We start from the raw sequence: 22198 nt of genomic DNA, 5'->3' as shown, positions 1-22198 counted from the left end.
TAGCTCTGAGAAAATTCTTGGCTGCGCTCGGCAGCAGCGAGGACTGCAGTCATCAATATTCCACGAAATCCACCCTTCTCCAACTCATGGACGCCAGCAATGGTAGTTCCACCAGGTGATGTTACATCATCTTTTAACTGACCTGGATGCTTCCCAGTAGGACAAGCCATAGATGCTGCTGTTCGGTTCGTGGCTGAAAAATCAGGGGGTGGGAACATTATTTTATCATGGATGAAAAATCAAGCTGTTGGATTCCTGGTTAGCTTCCTGTCACTGTCAAGTAGATTAGTTACTCAAGTAAACACTGTCTAGTACAAGAATTTATGTGCGGATCGGCCCTCACCTGCACTGCCCTGCCCTGGATCGTTAGAATAATCAAGAGTTCAGGAAAAAATATTAACAGCCCTGCACTGAAAGCTCCGAAATTATAATCATTCATTAATGCACGCAGTCAGTCAGGACATGATTACTGATAGATATTCGATACAATCTAACCATTTAAAGACTACAACACATGGAAATTAACTTCAAACTAGACGTCCTCCTAAATACTAAATTGCGGGCCTCTGGCTGGCATGTAAGCTGCTGCTGCTCCTCAACTTCATGGAGGCGGAGGGAATTATAAATCTCCACATCTTCCTTCACTAATGAGGTAGGGTAGCACTGCAACAGAAAGAAAAAAAAAAGGAAAAAAAAAGGGATTAATATTGGACGATCAGATCAGTTACAAAGTTATTTCCACGTATATCATCGTGTGAAAATATATAATGACTGTCTTTGCATGCACTGCTAGCTACGGGCTATAACTGTCTTTGAATTATAATTTGTATGTGTTTGCTTCACTCGAAAATTAATTATAATCTAGTCCCGGCATACTATGAATAAAAACAAGCAGCTAGACCGTTAACTATAATCTCCAACCAGACTCTATGTACCTTGATTTTCTTGACACACAGAATAGTATGATGCCCTTCTGTTAGGATTTTGGCTCGTCAAATATGTCCTAGTTGGTTTAGGATTGTTTTAGGAAACCTAGAGGTATACCGATTCTTGTCCTAGAGGGATTAGGAAAGAATTTCAGTTTCCTTATTCAATTTAGGTTTGGATTTCTAGAAGTCTATTTGGATTTGGACAAGTGTAATTTCCTAATCCACTTGGAAATAGGAATTCAATCAGCCTTGGGACATGTAAGCCAACCCTATGTCTATAAATAGGGTGCGGCAAGACTGATTTGTATAGAGAAAGAAAACATCCAGACAGCCAAGAGTTTTGAGATTAGTTCTAAGGTTTGCAAAAGTTCTGTAATCTCTATTATTAATCAAATGAGCGGTAGAGAAATCACAACTGGATGTAGGCAAAAGTTATGCCGAACCAGTATAATTCTTGGTGTGTTTCTAAGTTTTCTAATATTTGCTAGTTTAGTCTATTGTTGTTGGTTACATTAAAGAACAAGGTCTAGTGTGCGGGTTTTTCAACAATTGGTATCAGAGCTAGGATCAAGGTGTTCAAAAGGGAAGATGAATGCAGATCAAGGACCTGCGTAAAAGCCCTTTGATGACAAGGATGACTTCAAGGATTGGCAAAGGATGATGAATAACGTACTGATACAGCAGGATTTGGACAATGCACTCGATGGTGAGAAGCCGGAAAACATGACAGAAGCAGCATGGACTAAGGTTCTCAAGAAGGCCAAGAGTTCCATCGAGATCCATCTCACAAAATCAGTTCGGTCACACATCATTGAAAAAACTACTGCCCAGGAAGCATAGGAAAAGTTGGAGAATGTTTATATGGGCAAACCCATGTCCAATAAACTTTTTCTAAAGGATGAACTATTCGGGCTTCGACTAGAAGGAGGAGGTGATATTGAAGATCATGTATGCAAGTTCCAGAATTGCATAGCTAATCTTCAGAAGGTCGAAGAAACTTACAAAGATGATGATATGGCTATCATTTTGCTGAGGTCTCTACCTTTGTCTTTCAAGCACTTTCGAACAACTCTAATGTTTGGAAAAGAGTCCCTGAAGCTTGAAGACGTATTTCAAGCTCTTCAGTCATATGCTAAACTAGATGATATAACTGAAAGCTCTCAAGGCCTTTATGCCAAAGGCAAGGAGAGGGGGCGGGAAAAGACAAAGGAAGAGAATCGGCAATAGAGGTAGGAAGAGGAACTACAAGATTTGGAAAGAGAAGAAAGCCAAGATGGAAGGAAGCTCAGGTTCAACTAGTGTAGTCACCGAGCATGAGAGTAACGGGGAGCTTCTTTCTGTAACATCAGGCTCCAAGGCACCGGATGCACTTTTCATATGTGTGCAGTAAGAGAATGGTTCGATACTTACAAAGAAGTCAGCAACGATGATTCTTCATGTCCTGTAAGAGGAATCGACACTGTTCGAATCAGAATGTTTGATGGGATGATACGAGCTTTGGGGAACATCAGGTATGTCCCTAGACTAAGAAAGAATTTGATTTCCTTGGGTACTTTAGATGAGGCCGGTTATAGGTACAAGTCTAAAAAAGGAAGACTCGGGTTAACCAAAGGATCGCTAGTAGTAATGCAAGGTGACCTACAACCCAATAAGTTGTATAAGTTAATTGGGACCACTATAGTCAGGGGAGCAGCTGTTTCTATAAATCAGAGTGTAGAAGACAAGACTGAACTTTGGCATCATAGGCTCAGGCACATAAGCCAGAAATGGTTGCAAGAATTACACAAGCAAGGCCTGATGGAAGGCATGTCATCTTGCAAACTGGACTTTTGTGAATACTGTGTTCTCGGAAAGCAAATAAAGGTATCATTCGCAAGTAGCAATGCATATAACCGAAGTAAGGAGCAACTCAGTTATATTCACTCAGATGTTTGGGGCCCTGCACCAACTAAATCAAATGGTGGAGCCAGGTATTTTGTTACTTTCATGGATTATTTTTCTACGAAGCTTTGGGTTTATTTCATGAAGCAGAAATCCGAGGTTTTTGCAAAATTCAAGGAATGGAAAACAGAAACCGAGAATCAAACTGCAAGAAAGATCAAGTACCTGAGAAGCGACAATGGAGGTGAATATACAAGTAATGAGTTCACCGATTACTGCAAGCAGGAAGGCATCATAAGGCACTTCACAGTAAAGAAGAATCCCCAACAAAATGGAGCTGCTGAGAGGATGAACCGTACTCTTATAGAGAGAGAGAGAGGAGCATGCAATTTTATGCAGGATTGCCTAATAGTTTTTGGGCAAAGGTTGTTAATCATGCAAGTTATTTGATTAACAGGTCACCATCTACAGTTCTCGGTTTTAAGAATGCAGAAGAGGTATGGTCTGAGAAGCCGATGGACTATTTCAAGCTCAGGGTGTTCGGTTGTAGTGCTTATGCACATATTCCAAATGATGAAAGGTCCAAACTCAAACCGAAGTCTACACATTGCATATTCTTAGGTTTTGAGAAAGGAGTTAAGGGTTTCAAGCTTTGGGATTTCAACAACAGGAAAAAGGTTGTCAGTCGAGATGTTGTCTTTGATGAGACAACCATGCCTCTGAATAAGTCGAGAGTAGTAGGGAGAAGACGGACGATGCTGAAATTGAAGCAACAAAGATTCCATTAATCAGTTCAGATGAAGAAGCTCAGGTGGAGTAAATCAAGCAAGAGGCCAAATTTGATGGTTTTGAGGAAGAAGAAGAAGCTCAGGTGGAGTAAATCAACATTGGTCACCAATTAGGAATCAGGTGGAGCAAGAAACAGGACAGATTGAAAGCACTCCAATCCGCCAGACATCCCAAAGGGTTCGAACTCCAACCAACAATCCACCTGCATTCCAGAGATGCATAGCACTAGACAAACCTAAGCGGAAGAAGAAGAAACCTGACGGGTTTGGGTTTAACCAAGACGAAGTTAATTATGCTCTTAACATTAGTCAAGGAGATCCAACTACTTATCGAGAAGCTATAGCAAGTGATGAGCGAGATAGTTGGATAAGTGCTATGACAGTAGAAATGGAGTCTCTTTACAAGAACTCTGTTTGGGAGTTGGTTCCTAAGCCCAAAGACAGAAAGTTAGTTGGATGCAAGTGGGTATTTAGGAAAAGGACTACATGAACTAGATGCTGTGAGATTCAAAGTAAGGCTAGTGGCTAAAGGGTACTCACAAAAGGAAGGGGTGGATTATGATGAGATCTTTTCACCTGTAGTCAAGCATACTTCTATCATATTACTTTTAGCTATGGCAGCTCAGCATGACATGGAGATTGAGCAGATGGATGTGAAGACAGCATTTCTTCATGGGGATCTAGAGGAGACGATTTTCATGGCTCAACCAGAAGGGTTTGTTGAATATGGGAAAGAGAACCTAGTATGTCAGCTAAGAAAGAACCTGTATGGCCTCAATCAGTCTCCAAAACAGTGGTACAAGAGGTTTGATTCATTCATGCTGAAAATCAATTTTAGAAGATGTTTATATGACTGTTGCGTGTACTATCATGTGTTCCAAGATGGGATGATCATATTGCTATTGCTATATGTGGATGACATGCTAATTGCTTGTCAAGACAAGTCTAGAATTCAAGACTTGAAAAAGATGTTGAGCGAGGAGTTTGATATGAAGGATCTAGGTGCTGCACAGAAGATCCTTGGCATGGAAATTCAGAGAGATAGGACCGCTGGAAGGATCTAGATATCACAAGCCAAGTATATTCAGAAGGTTCTTGAGAAGTTCAACATGCAAGAAGCAAAGGTAGTTTCAACTCCTTTGGCGGCTCACTTCAAGTTAAGTGGGCAACAATGTCCTACGTTCAAGGAAGAGCAACAAGTAATGAAGAAGGTGCCTTATGCTAATGTCGTGGGCTGCCTGATGTATGCAATGGTATGCACACGTCCCGACATAGCTCAAGCCATCAATGTCGTTTCCAGATACATGGCAAATCCAAGAAAGCAACATTGAGATGCAGTAAAGTGGATTTTGTGTTATTTGAAGGGTTCTGGCAACAAAGGGTTATGTTTGAGAGGCAAAAGGAAAGTGCAGGGGTGTTAGGATATGTGGATGCCAATTATGCAAGGGACTTGGGCAAGAGAAGGTTAACTTCTGGTTATGTGTTTACATGCGCAGGAGGACCAATCAAATAAAGGGCCCTACTGCAACCAATTACAGCTTTGTCGACCACAGAAGCAGAGTATATTGCATTGGCCGCAGCTGGAAAGGAAGCGATTTGGCTTTAGTGGCTTGGTAAGTCAAATGAGAATCACTCAAGATTGTGTGAAGCTTAAGTGTGATAGTCAAAGTGCCATTCACTTGGCAAAGAATCAGGTTTTTTCTAGAAGATCAAAGCACATTGAAGCAAGGTATCACAGAATTAGAGATTGGGTGGAGTCTAAGGAAATTTGGATTGAAAAGATTCATACGGATGACAATGCCGCATATTTCCTTACAAAGATAGTGCTGGCCAAGAAGTTCAAGCATTGCTTGAACTTGATCAATCTCGTTGATTGATTAAAGTGGAGCACCTCCTCACTTGAGGTGCAATGAGGCAAGAAGAAGATTGCCAAGGTGAAGACTCTTGAAGATTTCCAGAGTTGCTTCAAGAAGGTTCAAAGATACTCTAGGGTGCAATGATCAAGACTTGGTTTAACTCACCAAGGTGGAGATTGTTAGGGTTTTGGCTAGTCAAATATGTCCTAGTTGGTTTAGGATTGTTTTAGGAAACCTAGAGGTATACCGATTCTTGTCCTAGAGGGATTAGGAAAGAATTTTAGTTTCCTTATTCAAATTAGGTTTGGATTTATAGAAGTCTATTTGGATTTGGATAAGTATAATTTCCTAATCCACTTAGAAATAGGAATTCAATCAACCTTGGGACATGTAAGCCAACCCTATGTCTATAAATAGGGTGCGGCAAGACTGATTTTTATAGAGAAAGAAAACAGCCAGACAACCAAGAGTTTTGAGTTTAGTTCTAGGGTTTGCAAAAGTTCTGTAATCTCTATTATTAAACAAAGGAGCGGTGATTTCTCTACCTAGAGAAATCACAACTGGATGTAGGCAAAAGTTCTACCGAACCAATATAATTCTTTGTGTGTTTCTAAGTTTTCTAATATTTGCTAGTTTAGTCTTTTGTCGTTGGTTACATTAAAGAACAAGGTCTAGTGTGCGGGTTTTTCAACACCTTCTCCATAGCCGATAATGCCGCATCTCTTGTCCTGAATTCAAGATACCCATAATGTTTATCTTCATGGTTGCACTCCTTTACTTCTGTAACATCTCCATCTCCAACATCAGATACATCACGGAAATGACGATAGAGATCGACTTCAGTAACCTACAGAAGATTAATTGCAAATTAGATTTACAACATATTTTTCTTTCTTTCTTTCTTTCTTTCTTTCTTTCCAAAAATCATAAACAAATAACCAAGATAAATAACACTAAGAATGTACGTGGTTCGACAATACGTGCCTATGTCCACGGGTCAGCAACAACAATCTTTCACTATATCAATAATGAGTACAACCAATAATCTTGCCAAATCTCTAGAACTAGGACTTGATGAAAAACCTGAAAGAACAAGAAATACACTATCTCTTTTCTTTTCTCTTGCACACACTTTACAATATTCTCTCACTCTAATCCCTTGAGTGGTATACAATTTATTGTTTTCTTAAATTCAAAACTAGTACAATAGCCCCTTTATATAGACATAATAAAGGTCTTCTTCAATAAGGATTATTAATCTTAATTGGAATCTAGTTATGAATCCTACTCCAATTGAGAAACTAACTCCAATTGGGAAAACAATTTAATCCTCTAAGACTATAATTCCTTATAGACTTGGGACAACTTATCATGAGCTAGAAAAACCTAACAGTGCGTGCGTGCGTGCATGTATGTTTAGCGTAACAGGGACCTTAACTTATGTTTATATAGATGGTAGCCTAGATCCCTTCCTTAAAAAAGAAAAGGTGATGATGAAACCAGGTACTGCGACCACATGACACTGAACATAAAGACACATTGATATTATGTCATAAGAAGACTAAAGTGTGACCAAATGCGCAGTTTGTGGGGCTGTAAACATATTTTTCTCTCAAAATTAAAGAATGCTCGCTGCAGATTTAGGGCAATGCAACAGTTAAGTTGCTATAATGACAACACCTTGCTGAAATTGCAGAAATATGAACTAAGTAATCATTAGTGGCAGAGTAATTTATCAAACAGCTCAATTATTGGCAAAAGAAAAAGGTGTGCGTGTGCGTGTATAATAATTACCAGCACGAGCAGGGACCTCCAGTTGATTGATTTCCAGTTCATCATAAACATCCCCTGGCACTTCCTCTGGCATTGGTTCTTCTCCAAGAAATTCATTCAGCACATCCTCTAGCCCTGGGGATTCTTTAGGACCAGTTTTTACCACAAGTCGTCTTTCCACATTCTCTAGACTTTGTTCTCTTCCAGGGTGATATGCATTTCTCCCAATTAATCCTTCCACCATCCCTTGTGGAACCAGATCCTTTAATATATCCCTAGAAACCTCTGTAAAATAGTAAAGCCCTTTCCTATGTTTTTGGCTCAGCTTGTAAAAAGAAAAATTGAAATCTTTAATCACGGAATCTTTACACTCAGGTACATATCCACTGCTAAGTAACTTTTCTTTTACAAACCGAACAGTACATAGGTGGTTCTCATAATCTGTCCTTTTCAATACCACTCTATTCACTTGATAGCCTCTCACGTAGCCCAACACATGAGCGTGCCTCAAAACTGTCTCCCTGTGGAAACACTTATGAATACGCTTCTTATCAAAGTCCTTAGAGAAGATAAGCACCGCTACCTCGTCCGGTTTAATATGATCTGCATATATGTCTCTGTATAATTCGAGAGTGTGTTTAGTGAATAGGTGCTGATGTATTTCACCATGAACATTATAAAATTTAATAAACCCTCCTGTAGATTGATCATGCAAACTAGCAAACAGATATGATTTCTCAACAGTCCTTACAAGTGTCCCTTCATCATGTTGATCAGAGTAAAGTACTTCCAATGCAGCGTTTACTAATCGGGATCCTGAACCTATGACATGGTAGGCGCAACTTATATAATGAGGCATATTTGCTAAGCGACCACCAACATGGAAAATCTCTTGTCCAAGTCCTCCAGCAATGATTATTGAACACGTTTCACCAGATTTGAAATCCTTCAGACTGTATACTGTCATCAGTGTCTTCTGAACAAGATCTACTACTTCAGAAACAGTACGAGGACTCAATTCACACTCTAGCACACGTTTCCAGAGACGGCCTATCGTTTTTACCGATCCCGCCGAAACAGAACATATGTCGTGTCCAAACTGATCTTTGCAAACATACCTGAATTTTATGACATCATCACAGATGATTTTTCTTTCATCATTTTCTAGAGATTTTGTGCGGCGTCCATCAGTAACGAAAAGGAATCCTTTTTTATACCGAACGACAGCACAGGTTGTTCCATTGGAATCTGTGAGAAATAATCCAACAGTACAATTTTGAATCTTGCATCTCACCAAAACCCCAAAATTATAAAATTACTAGATATTGAGAAAGTTTAGCAGAATATAATTTTGAATCTTGCATCCCACGAAAACCCTAAAATTAAAAAATTAATACATACTGAGAAAGTTTAACAGAATAGACTTTTGAATTTTGCATCCCATCAAAACCCTAAAATTAAAAAAATTAATACATACTGAGAAAGTTTAACAGAATAGAACCTGAGGAGATATCAATCTGCATATTGGTGTCAGGAGAGCTCTCTGAGGGTGCTCTGGGCACTGCCCCTTTGCTCGACCAGCTCTTGCCTGCCTTGCTGGCCTTGGTCTGCATACTGGCTTCAGGAAAGCTCTCTCTGGGTGTTCTGGGCACTGCCCTTTGCTCGACCGGAGAAAGCTCTCGCCTTGCTGGCCTGTGAGTTTTTGGGTCCCACTAACGAGCGAAATAAGAAATGATTCAATTTACCGAAAAGCAAAAACGAAACAAGAAATGATATTTACAAAAAATAAAAATAAAAAATAAAGAGGGATGGAAGAAAAGTAGGTTATTGAAGTAGATTTGTAAATAGGTTGGAACTTGATCATGATTTGTTTTGAATCCAATTTAATTAAGAGAATATGGATTTAGACTTGCAATCCAATAATCTGAATACAACCAGAATACGATAATCGGATTATCAATCCAGTTATGGTTTCAGGGGGATCCAATAATAATCGGACGTGACTCAATAACATATCACATATTCTCTATATTATTTTATAATAAAGACAGTAATATAAGTTTTTCCAAGCATTCAAACTACACTATTTTCTACATAATTCAAGGTTTTTTAACTTAAAAATTAAATAATCCAAATTAGCATCTGATCAGAATACAATAATCCGATCCGGATCAGATGCTTAACGAATATGGATAGACAAGTCATATTCAATAACCTAAGCACGTACGAAATCCAAATCCAATAATCCGATTATAAATAGATCTGATTATAGATTCAAATTGGGTCTGTTTACAGGTCTAGGGTAAATCTACAATAATTAAAGTTCAGAAACGGCAAGAATAAAAATTGAAATAATATTACAATTGTAATATCAATAACTTTATACGTAAATTATAGAGCCAAATATTTAGACCTGCTGAGGCGCCGGCCTATATCACTTAAGCACCCGCCTAGCCCGTCCAGACCCGCTTAGGAACCGGCCTAGGTTGTGACTCACTTAGACAGAAAATAGATAACTTTCATTTTGCATTTTATTCTTTTCAATAAATTGTAGGAGACTTGTTGAATACTTAAATAAACACACATTATATGCTTGTTCCCCATGTTTTCATTATGTTCCAATGCTTCATAATATATATGACATTCTATTTTGTAGATTATGATGAAATTATATATATTTTAAGAATAAACAGACACTTATTTACACCAAATATAATAGATTTACTTAAATCCGTTAAATGCATTAGAACCACAAAGTGGAGCCCTATCTGGAGACATTGATTAGAACCATAAAAAGAGTTTCCGTATCACAACATTTCGTAACATGCATTCGGCTTATAAACCTTTTGATAATGCTGATATTCTAAATTATGAAAGTCTACCAAGAACTCTACTATGATAACCTGGAAGGTTGCTGTGCAAACCATGACGATTCGAAATACCCAGCTGTCGAACATTCCATGGAATACGTTAATCTTTACTATGTCGCGACTGTTTATCTGATTAAACACCTGTAAGAACAAAAGAAAGGCAAGATCATACATATGTGGGATTTGAGTATTTCTACTACAAGCTTTGGAGCAGCATTCGTTCGATCTCAGAAAACAAACACGAGGGGAAATAACAACCATGTGCCCAAAACCATTTGCTTAATTAGGAATAATAAATTCGAAACTAGAAGTTATATGCTGGTAGGTACTAAAGTTAACCGTGTGGAAGATGCACGGCAGCACGGATAAAACTAGGGTACTGGTTAAACCAGTAATATGTACCTGGCAAAACACGAATGCGTTGAATATCACAGTGTTGAGAACCTCAGTTGCATCTGAACCAGTTAGTCCTAGTAGCTTCTCCCCAGAGAAATTGAGAACTCCAAGGACAGCCAGTTGATAGATACTCTGACCAATGATATTTCTCCACACAGCCTTGGTGATGAAGTTGGTACCCCTCCCAACTAGGGGCCTTTTCATAAGTCCATCATTTGGAGACTCTGTTGCCAGTGCCAAAGCACCAAGAGTGTCCATAATCATATTCACCCAGAGCAGTTGCACCGCTGTAAGGGGAGCATATCCTGAAAGAGATGTGGAATTTGTCATTATTCGTGACAGTTCATCCCCAAACAAATATAACGGCATTTGATATAAGAAAAATCTGCTGGACAACATACCTAAGACACATGCAGAAACAACATTGATCATTAGAGCAACAACGTTAACTGTTAACTGGAACTGCACAAACTTTTGAATGTTTATGTACACTGAACGTCCCCATCTGGCCACATTTACTATAGTTTTAAAATTGTCATCCGATATGATGCCATCGGCATTTTCTTTGGCAACCTGTATACATATCCATGAATATTTTAGACTGGAAACATTCAATTATCAAGCAGTGGGACAGAAAATGGCAGTTAATCTTATGCACTTTTAATATTCAGTAAAACCCATTAATAATTAGTAAAAAACTATACAGTAAGAGGTAAAATAAGGGAATGTTTCAAAAGAAGGATATTTTTAACTAAGCTTTCTGAATTACAGGTTAAAGGATGTGAAATGGAAAGAGGTAACACAAAAAGAATTAATTAGAAGCAAAACATCACAGGATTGAAGGAAAAGATCATGTGGCAGAGTACAAACCTCTATTCCTGCTATGCCCATAGCAAGTCCAATGTCTGACTCATGCAAAGCGGGAGCGTCGTTAGTCCCATCACCAGTCACAGCAACAACCTCACCAAATTCATCCCTTAAATTTTTTACCAATGTGTGCTTATCCAACGGTAAAGACCGGGCCATTACCTGTATCCACACGGAACATTTAGAAAATTTGAAGCATCTTTTGATATATATTGAGGGTGAAAATTTTCAAGCAATTGTTTACTAACCTGTATCTTCGGTATCACAGTTTTCATCTTCTCTAGAGACATGCTACGAAACTCAGGTCCTTCAATTGCTATACAACCCTCTGTGAGTATGCCACATTCTTTAGCGATGGCTTTAGCTGTATTTATATTGTCACCAGTGATTCCAGCAGCTAAACAAGTCTGAACTGCCTCCCTGACCCCCGGGCTCACAGGGTCGTTAATACCGACAACTGCTACCAATGTATAGCCATCATCTGGGATGCCATTTTCGATGGAAGAGTCATCTATATCCTTAAAAGCTAAGCAGAGAGTTCTCAATGCTTCACAGGCAAAAGAATTTATGACATCCGTGATATTCTTTACCATTTCTCTGGAGAGATGAACAGATTCCCCATTAGAGTCAATGTACTTGTTACATATTCCCAGTACTATTTCTGATGCACCTTTGCAAAAAGCTCGTGTTCCACCATGAGGATAAGCTACAAGCACAGAGATTTTCTTCCTGACAGAATTGAAAGGTCTGATCTTAAGAATCTTAACCTCTCTGCGCAGGGTATCAAAATCCCCACCTAAAAGTAAACCGAACTCTAATAGTGCTGACTCTGTTGGTGTTCCCAAAATGGAGATCTTTCCATCATCCTTAATAACCTCAGAACTTGTATTTTGGAATATAACCTGCAAAAGGATGCTTGATGCTCCAGATATTTCTGATATCAATGTTTCTTTACTGTCATTTTCTTTTACATCTACAGATTTTTCACACATCCATACTTTGGTAACTACCATATGATTTGTAGTTAATGTTCCAGTTTTATCTGTGCAAATACAACTAGCAGAACCCATTGTCTCACATGCTGAGAGATGCCTTACAAGTGCCCTGTCATTCATCAATTTTTTCATTGCAAAAGCAAGGCTCAGCGTCACTGCTAATGGTAATCCTTCGGGAACTGCAACAACAATTATAGTTACCGCAATAGCAAAGTAGCTCAAAAGGGTTACGGCATCAGTTGAAGACCAATCAGTGATCTCGTTGTTAGGTCCTTTTGTCACCAAAAATCTTACTGTCAATACCAAAAATGTCAACACTGCAAAAGTCAAACCAATTTTACCAATAATTGTAGCGACACCATTAAGCTTCACCTGCAGTGGGGTCTCATCTTCTCCTCCTTCACTCAGAGTTTCCATCAACTTTCCCCATTCAGTCTTCATACCAACTGTAGTCACTAGCATTTTACATGACCCATCCTGCACTTTAGTTCCGGAAAGAAGAAAAGGCTTCCCTTCAGATACATTCACTGGCTCACTCTCACCTGACAAGCTTGACTCATCAATCAGCAAACTGTACCCAGATATGAAAAGTCCATCAGCTGGAACTTGGTCCCCAATCAACAAAAGCACAATATCTCCAATAACCAAGTCGTAAATGGAAACTTTTTGTCTTTTTCCATCCCTAGTGACCTGAACAAAAATCTTTTTCTTCTCCCTATCCAAATCCTTGAATTGCAAAGACTGCTTGTAGTCACTAATGGCGGTAACCATAACCACTAGAATTATACTAATTAAAATTCCCAGACCATTGTACGTGCCTTTGGGCCAGCTTTCAGTGGCAATTCCAACTCCAATAGAAACCACAGCACAGACCATAAGGATCATTAGTGTTAAGTCCTGTAGTGCTTCCCAGACAAACACCCAAAAAGTTCGGGGAGGTTTCTCCTTGTAACGGTTTAAGCCATAAACATTTTGTCTAATTGGTATATTACTATCCTTGACACCTTCATCTACCGAGACATTGACTTTCCTTAAAATCCCATGAATTCCACCATGGCTTTCCAAGGCCTTAATATCATGGGCACGTGTAATAGATGCAAGTTCATCTGGGTGAATGCTAAAACCTGCCATTCTGGCATCTTCTGGGAGCTGGAGTTCATCATGACCTGGCTTTTCAATAGATCCACGATCACCAGCTTCACAACATCACAAAACAAAGAGAGAGAAAGGATTCAATACATGAGATCAGCACACACACAATGAACTTTCACTTGACCTATAAATTTGAAGACGATACCATCAATGAACTGCAGTGCTGCTTTTTGAACATAAAGAGCAACTCGAATCTTTTCCTGGTAAATCAAATAAGATAACAAAGTAAAAAAAAGTAATGATAATCATGTCATTCAGAGCTATAGTTGCAGGAACAATCAAAAGGCCAAAAAACTTCAATTGTTAATAATAGTAACCGGTGGCTGTATTACCTACACAAATATATAAATACATATCTTAAAAAATACATAGCTTATAACTACATGTGTGTGTCTGCAGTTCTACATACATTATATGCAGTTATTTCTCTCATATGGTCCTTAAATAAAATCGTTAATGAAGTCACATTATCAGTTGTTGAATCAGATATGGCTACTCTCAATGCAACTCAGCTTTCTATACATACTCCTTTAAGAAGCTTACGAGAATTTTTCGTACACAGGGTAATAAAAGTTGTTCTCAGGTCTACAAATACAAACATTGACAGAAGTTTTAACAAAAAATTGATATCAGCAAATGGAGATCAACTGTTGAGAACTAGAACTTAAAACTAAGTTAATATAATTGTAAACAAACCTAGCAATGCATGAGTAAATAAAAGTAAATTGGTTTGCCCGATGCTACTAACAAATCCATAAGAAATGACCTGTTATTCTACAAGGATTTCTACATTACTAGTTAGATGGATGTCAAGTCAAAATAATTCATGCTGGCAGGTCGCGTCATACATAGGTTTCGTGTCAAGTAATAGTCAACCCTAATACGTTAATTTCATGTTGGTTTCAAGTATTGTTAAGAATTGTCACCCTTGGATAGGTCGTACCCAGTGCACAAGGCTCCCGCTTTACGCAGGGTCTGGGAGAGGTGAATGTCGGCTAGCCTTACCCCCATTTATGGAGAGGCTGCTCCCAAGTCTCGAACCCGAGACCTACCGCTCATGGGCGAAGGCACTTGCCATCGCACCAAGTGCGACCTCTAATTGTCACCCTTGGATAACATAAGAAAATGCTAAAGCCAGGGTTTTCTCACAATGTTTCACCTCCCCATATTAGTATTAGAACTAATAACAAAAACTACCCATCCGGCTTTTAGTTAGTTAATCCTCATATTTGTGTGTAGTCAAGTGTCCAGGCCACAGAAATATTACCAAACTGTCATTGCAATGCAAAACTATTTTACATGGAAATGTGACTGCAAGTGCAATGGGGTCTCTCCTATGCATGTGGGACCACCAACGCGTAACGCATTGTTCACCAATACTCTCTATTGTTAGAAAATTGATCAAGCATTTGATGAATAAATCACTAGCTCCCAAGAATACATAATTGATCAAGCATGTGGTAAAGTTTTGTATACTTATGTGTCTCAAGAATGTAGGTGGAAAATTTTTATGTGTACCGAGAATACAGATGAGAGCAGAAGAAATCCAGGAAATTTTCTTTTGCCCTAAATTCAAATACTATTTTAAATCTCAGCCGTACAACGATGACGATGAAATTAACAAAGTAAGACTAGCGATCAGTGATTGGCTTCAAATGACAGCAAATCAAACAGGAATCAGGAATAAATCAGGCAAAAGCATAATGCTGAAAATCGTTTCAGTTTCTTTCATTTTCCTAGCATGTTTTCTCGGCAGCCAAACAATCAAGAAAGCAAAACGCCTCAAACCAGGTTACCAGTTCTAGATATTAAAACGGTGCAGTTTTGATTTGAGAGCGAGAGAGACCTGGATTTGAAGCTTCTTCTTTTCGGCCTCGGAGCGCTTGGCGAGATCGGGGACTAATCGAAACCTTCTGCGAGGGTTTTTGACGAGCGCGACGGCGCTTCTCCATCTCCTTATAGCCTCCTCCGATGGATTCTTGTACTCCACCTCGACGTCCTTCAAGAACTTCTCCATTTCCACACGTTAATCTCTTCTTTTTCTCACACCATCAACATCTAGAGAGAGAAAGAGAGAGCGAAGAGCAAAATGTGAGTCTCGCCCTTTATACTGTTCACAGCTTTGTCATCGTATAGGCAGAAGTCCAAACGCTGACCAGGGATAGGAGCGAGGACGAAGATTCCGTACATGTAAGCGCAAAAGATACGTGCTGCTGCCTCCAATTAGTAGAGGACACGTGTACTGTTATTGCTGTTATAGGCATTATTCATCCGAAGTTTAACGAAAAACTCTGATATTGTTTACTTTAACGAAAAACCATATTTTTACACTAAAAAATTAATGATGGTACTATTTACTTTATCCTTTATTTTGTTCTTATCATTAAAATTCAAAGTTTTTAAGTTTTTTTCATTAGTTTTTCTATTATTCAATGGGAAAATATTTTACTTTTCACATATTTGGCATTATTAAGTTAGTAGAGGACAAGCGTAATGTTATTGCTGTTATAGGCATTATCCAAACGTTGAAAAAGTTGTTTAACTTTTCACAATCACATGGTTGATTTTCTAGACTGACGCCAGACGATACCATATTACATAGAGAGTTTGAAGTAAATTCAACCAACGAGTGTTTCTCTTCAAAAATTCAAATAAAAGCCAACAAATTTTTCTCATACTAAATTCCAAATATATCCCTATAAATAAAATAATAACAAAATTAAGTAAAAAAAAGGATTGGGTGGTTGTAAAATCAATTGGATTTGGGGAAATGGGATTTTCCGTACGGGATGAGAGGGGAGATATTGTTCTTGGTAGCTATCGAGAGTCTGTGACATCGACAAGATGGAATGAAAGAAGGTGGTGTTGTTGATTTGGATGCTGCTGGCGGAGGAGAGGAAGAGATCGAAGGGTTCATACGAGGAGGTGAGGTGGTTCTTGGGGTTTGGAGAAGACACCGGAACCAGTTGCAATCGGAGGAGCTTCAGGATCCAGAAGATTGGCGGCGAAGGGGTTGTAGTTTTGGTTAGCACCATGTGGCTCTCCACTGTTGTCAAATCAGGTAGATAAGGGTCGGAGGTTCGAGCTCATGAAGGTCGTTGAAGAGAAGAGGAGGGTTGGGTGGGTCGGTGGATGGGTGGAGTCAAAGATGGAGAGGGAAGGGTGGATGTATGACAAGTCAAAGAGGATAGGAGATGAGGGTTTGGTGGGTTGGTGCAAATAAGAGAATGAAGGGATAAGGGAGGAAGGGAAAGTCGAGGGAGGTAGAAGACGACCAAATAAAAAAATTTGAATTTTTAATTTTCACGTAGACCCCTCATACATTGGCATGTAGCCAATCAATCTATATTGCGCTAGAAGCATGGCAAATCACTCGGTTCGAGGATTCATTTCCCTAAAATTGGAAGAACATGGCATGAACGAATCTGCCCCCTCGATCACTGTCTTAATCTTTTTCATCTCATGAGATTAGATCCAGATTACTCCTGAGACCTGAAGTTCTTGGTCCAATATACTAGTTTGGATGAGATATGGAATTGAAATGAGATTATCATAGATGATGTTTCGTTTATATGGTAACTACCAACATAAATGAAAAACGACGATAACGAACCGCACTCCGTTGATTAATGTCAACGTAAAACTGATTGGTCAGCTCGAAATCCATGACAAATGAGATGAATGAAATAGTGCAATATGACGCATTGTGGCGCAAGATTTCTCTCATACACCATGTGATTGATTGCAGCATTACAAATGTGGTTGTAGTATCTTTGGGATCCTGATACGAACCTACATGGAGTTTCCAAATGACTTACATGTACTGATTCAAATAGTTCTAGACAGCAAGAACACCCTCTCGATTCTCAAGAGGCCTTCACTTTGCGGATACAGAACTATCCGATAGGATGTGGTATACCCGTCTAAGTTAATATTTAATCAATTAGGGATATATGCCCCTGCCCCTACGTGTACAAAATCCGAAATTGATAGAGTTGAGAAAACTGACTCGCACTTAAAGTCAGACTTTAAGATGAATAACCTTGGGAAAACTCGACATTACCTCGACCTGAAGTTTCGAACTAGTTCTAATGGTATTCTGGTCCACGAGTCGAACTAGACCTAGAAGGTGTTATATCCAAGTATACCCTGATCGTCTATACGCTAGATGCAAATGAGACCTTTACGGAGGGTATGAAGCATAAGGTTCCATATTGGAACGTGAGGCAACCATATCTAAGTACAATTGGCATTTGTTGTATTTAGCTCAATGCACTAGAATTGAACATCTTATGTGCTGATAATCTTTTGGCATAAGCAGCATTGCGCCTACACGCCATCACCAAATTGGTGTTAAAGACGTTTTTCCGTTACTACAAAGTTGGGCTTATCTATCCCTATGCATCTCATAATATATCACACCCCCTTGATCTTCGAAATGATGTCTACCTTGTGGGATTCGCTGAATCAGACAATTTATATGACTGCACAAGGTATGTTCCTGAATGGTTAAGTCTTTACCATTAAGGAACACCGCAATATCTTGGAGGTCAACCAGATAGACCCTTAGTTGCGAAACCTTTGAATCATTCCAAGACTCACTCTGTCCCATCACATGAAAGATATGGTTGAGAACTCTTGTTGAACATATTCAAACTCCCTGAGATTTTCATCCATCGTTGAATCCCAACAACAATCAATGAAGACAACGTCGTATGTATCAACCAAATCATGATACATCCAACAAGTCAACGCCAAGCATATTATGTCTACATCAGCATGAGCATCAGAATATTGAAGTTAAGCAATCTGATCCCAGACAACCTTGCCGACCTCTACACGGAGTCACTGCCGAAGTTTACCTTCCAGAAGCTTGTCTGAGGAATTGGTATGCGTAACTTTCTCATTTGCGATGTTTGTAGTTTCATTTGGAAGTTTTGTCAAACTCAAAGGGAATATCCAGAAGTATACTCACTTGACCTTAATGTACTATTTTTCCTACGATTAGGAGCATTTTTCCCACTAGATTTTTGCTACTAACTAGGTTTTGATGAGGCGCCCATCCTGGGTTGGTTAAACCCTTGTGTACGTTTTACTTGGGTCCCGAAGACATATAGTTTTGATTTAATGCAACTTCTTACTTTCCTCCTTTGACTATGGGCTTTTGTCCCACCTTGGGTTTTGCCATGGCGAGATTTTGTGAGTTTTACCACCCATGCATTCTTTCGTTTGTTTTGAGACATGCATTCGTTACTTATGTCGACTAAACGAGACGACTTCATCAGCTGCTTCTACATTTGCCTGAAGATCTGATGCGCCATCTACTTAAGTATATGCACACTCAAATGGGAGTGTTGTGATGTTCTTATCATTATTGTGATTGTGTCAATCCTAAGTAGAGATAGAATAGGAATCCTTTAGGATCTAGAAGATCTTTCCTAATAGACTTTGTATTACTTGGAGAGCAAGTTTCTCTCCTTATTACTATAAATAAAGGCACAAGGACTAGGGAATTAATAAACAATTCCTCAAGCATATTCTCCAATCTCTTCTTCCCTATGCCACACCCCTCAATTAAATATAGGCCACAACAGTAATTTCCATTTTACTACTATGTTTCGCTACTCATATTATTTTTATTTTATTTTCGTCTTAAACTTTAACTTTTCTTACTATTTTAAGCTTTAGTTGGTCTGACCACTAATTTGTTTATTAACTACTAACGTGATAGGACTTTTGTTACCTCATGAGCACTTGATAAACTTCGATTTATAGAAGTATAAAAGTGAGAAAAAAAAAATAACAATAATCTTATTATATATGAATTGATCACCCTAAAAAATAAAACATTCAAAATATCATAAAGTGCCCTTACAAAATTTTAGAAATACAAATTGAACCAAAAAAGTTAAATTAATTCACCACATTTTAATTTTGAATGGAATTAAAACTTTAGGAAAGAAAAAAAAAATCCAACATTAGTGGGTGGTTATGTTTCATGTTTTTTGTTTTGAATAATTTTTAATAAAAATATAAATTAGCTATTTAAATAAACAAATTAAAAATAAAAAGACTAATACCAAACACTTATGTGTGTGCGTGTGTAAGAGGCTAGTAAAATAATAAAACAAGAAAGATATAAAATTAAAATTACACAAAATGAAAAAAGAAAATTAAAAAAAGGAAAGAAAAGAAAAATCCAAAACCAAGAGTGCAAAAATAATAACTTTCCATTGAAGCTCAGAGCAAAGCTTCTTCTCCAAACAAATATGATCTAAGGCTTCCAAGCACTTGTTCCTCCAAACAAACTGTTTGGGCGAAGATTTCTCCTGAGAGGGTTCCTTGGCACTCAGCACAGTTCCCCAAGGGATTGGCATTTTGGATGTGTAGTCGGGCTCTTACTTGCTGATGTGCTGCAAGAAGAGGACAAAGTTAGTTCTGAAAGGTACATTTGTGGGGCCTTAGATGTAGGCATTGAGGCTCGCAATCAAAACTAATTAAGTGCTAGGCGTGCCACTGTTATCTCAGTATAGCAGATGTAGAACAAGAGTGTGTTTAGTCCATTACTTGTGCCCCAAGTTACTCAGACTTCTTGTTATCAAAAGATTGTCGTGGATGGGTTAAGTCCACATTAAGTTCTTTTTCTTGCCTTATAAACAAAGACTTTTAGTTCATAGTCTTGTATGTTCGAAGGAGGAGAGTTTAGAGCCCCTTAAGCCGTTTACATGGTTCTTGATTGATTTTAATGATAACATATCCTTTAAACTAACCAAAACCAGATCCAGATGCAAATGAGACTTTTAAAGTAGGAAAATAGGTGAATATGACTTGAACACATACTGGAGAATGCATTAAGTAATAGATCTACAATTTAGCAAATAAACAAAGTGACTCGATCAAGATTTCACCTTGTCTGGCAAAGTTGAACCTCTTGCAATCGCTTCTCTTTGAGCTAACAAGGGTTTATACGCTAAAAAGGATGGATGGTAAACAAGTTTACACAAGGGAATCGATACTACGCCGCTGAGGGAGATAGCAGAGCTTTAAACTAGACAAAAGATGGCTTTTGTAGGGAATTATCCTAAGAAGATCTGAGATTTGGGCTGATTACAGCTTTTGGATGCAAATCTAGCTTGAGAGCCGAGTTTGTATGTTTGTTTGTTTGATTGGTTGAGTCTCCTTGTCTTTGAGGCCTCTTCCTCCTTTTATAGGCAAATTAGCCCGACTGTTGCGAATTTATTCTTACCCGAAAGCACTTGGAGGGTAGTGAGTCATCAGTTTTTTACTTGGAATGCCACTAGAAAGTGTTCTTTGGCTTGAGATTTGGTATAGACAGATTACAAATATCGGAGAAGCACCATTCTCTTAAAACAGTGTCACTTGTAGTTGTAATTAATAATGGACAATGCTACTTTTATCGTGGCAGAAGTAAGCAATTCGAGAAATCAGGGGTCATTCATATCCAAAACCATGCATGGATATTGTTGTTATTATGCGAGGCTGGTGTTTAAAGTTTGTGTTGGCATATGATATATGTATCTAATGAATTTTAAGAATGTAACAGCCTGTTTTTTCAGTTTACTGTTTTGGCTTATATTGTATTCTGTGTTTTAACTTTTTATATCAGAAATGTGCTTTGATTCCAATAAGTAATAACTTATGAAGGCTGATCTCAGAGATAATGGAGATTTCTATAGTTTCATCATGCACAGCCATTTTCTTGGTTACCTTGAACCCCGAAGAGTCCTGAAACTCATATTTCATTTGGAAACCATTGTGGACAATTCAATCATCAGTAGAAAGAGAGAGCTCAAAAAAGCCATTGTCAAGATACGGGGGCTTACGTGTCTTCTTTCCTTGTGTGAATGCTACACCCTGTGCTGTAGTTACAGAGATTTCAGACTTGTAGGAATCATGTAAATCATCTCTTTGTGGACGGACATAAATATAGATGTCCAAAAAGGTTCTGGTTAGACTGAAATAAATAACTAATCGCACGCTGTTAGACCTCTTTTACAATTAGGATGAGGGCTAGACCACCTCAAGCGTGAATTTTTCTTCTTAGGTAAAGAAAGCAATGAGTGTTTGAATATAAACCATTAAGTGTTGTATTCCTAATTGCTTATTTAATTTTGTTACTTATGCGTAAAGCGGGAGCCTTGTGCACTGGGTACGACCTTTTAGTAGTTACTAGAGCCCACACATACGTGTTAGATACATTCTCTTTAATATTGAAGGCTGTTATTCTATTTCTTAATTGTAAACTTTTTCTTTGAAGGCTGTTACTAGAGCCTACACATACGTGTTAGATATGCTCCCCTTGCTTTATTTGATTGGCAAACAACGGACACGCTGCAATCAAAACTATAATTTTCCAAATAGTTGTGATATAAGTTCAGTTTGTAGGTTTCTCAGTTTCGTTCCATCTTTATCCCAAGCCAAATTAATTCACTATTTTCTTGCTGTGGTGTTTTCTTACTACTTGTTCTGTTTATATGTCTTAGCACTGAACAGGGAGAAGTTGAACTCAATGAATTTGCTGCTGTACATGTCTCCGATTGCTGTTCTTGTGTTGTTGCCTGCTGCACTTATAATGGAGCCCAATGTCGTAGATGCCACTCTTGAATGTGTTGTCCATCTTGACAGTGTAGCAGCTTGAGCATTGCTCGATTATGACCAGACTCCTCGTTT

The 22198-nt window shown here is 38.5% G+C and overlaps 1 protein-coding gene across 3 annotated transcripts; it reads right to left on the bottom strand.

Annotated features, from left to right (window-relative positions):
• Positions 1 to 409: 409 nt before the first annotated feature.
• Positions 410 to 15697, bottom strand: LOC103449754 (putative calcium-transporting ATPase 11, plasma membrane-type). 3 transcript variants are annotated; one of them, XM_029090607.2, is made up of 11 exons: positions 15354 to 15697; positions 13653 to 13707; positions 11609 to 13551; positions 11364 to 11522; positions 10895 to 11066; positions 10500 to 10798; positions 10131 to 10238; positions 8729 to 8939; positions 7249 to 8475; positions 6149 to 6301; positions 410 to 663 (listed from the first exon to the last, which is right to left on the bottom strand). In XM_029090607.2, the coding sequence occupies exons 1-10, from the start codon at positions 15522 to 15524 to the stop codon at positions 6294 to 6296; spliced, it is 4353 nt and encodes a 1450-aa protein (XP_028946440.1). In that variant the 5' UTR covers positions 15525 to 15697; the 3' UTR covers positions 410 to 663; positions 6149 to 6293. The 3 variants fall into 3 exon arrangements, with proteins under 3 accessions (XP_028946440.1, XP_070666056.1, XP_028946441.1); XM_070809955.1 differs by lacking the exon at positions 6149 to 6301 and having other exon boundaries at positions 15354 to 15682; XM_029090608.2 differs by lacking the exons at positions 6149 to 6301; positions 7249 to 8475 and having other exon boundaries at positions 15354 to 15673.
• Positions 15698 to 22198: the final 6501 nt, after the last annotated feature.

This window comes from Malus domestica, chromosome 12, assembly GCF_042453785.1.
Source record: "Malus domestica chromosome 12, GDT2T_hap1".
Lineage (NCBI taxonomy): Eukaryota > Viridiplantae > Streptophyta > Magnoliopsida > Rosales > Rosaceae > Malus > Malus domestica.
The sequence above is the reverse complement of the archived record's forward strand: the minus strand, read 5'-3'. Positions and strand labels throughout refer to the sequence as shown.

Excerpts from the sequence above, each read along its gene's own strand:
- LOC103449754 (XM_070809955.1), bottom strand. The coding sequence starts at position 15,524 with ATGGAGAAGTTCTTGAAGGACGTCGAGGTGGAGTACAAGAATCCATCG. Across the intron at positions 11,067-11,363 it reads TGGGCATAGCAGGAATAGAG|GTTGCCAAAGAAAATGCCGA; the intron begins GTTTGTACTCTG and ends ATATGTATACAG. Across the intron at positions 8,476-8,728 it reads GCAGATTGATATCTCCTCAG|ATTCCAATGGAACAACCTGT; the intron begins GTTCTATTCTGT and ends TATTTCTCACAG.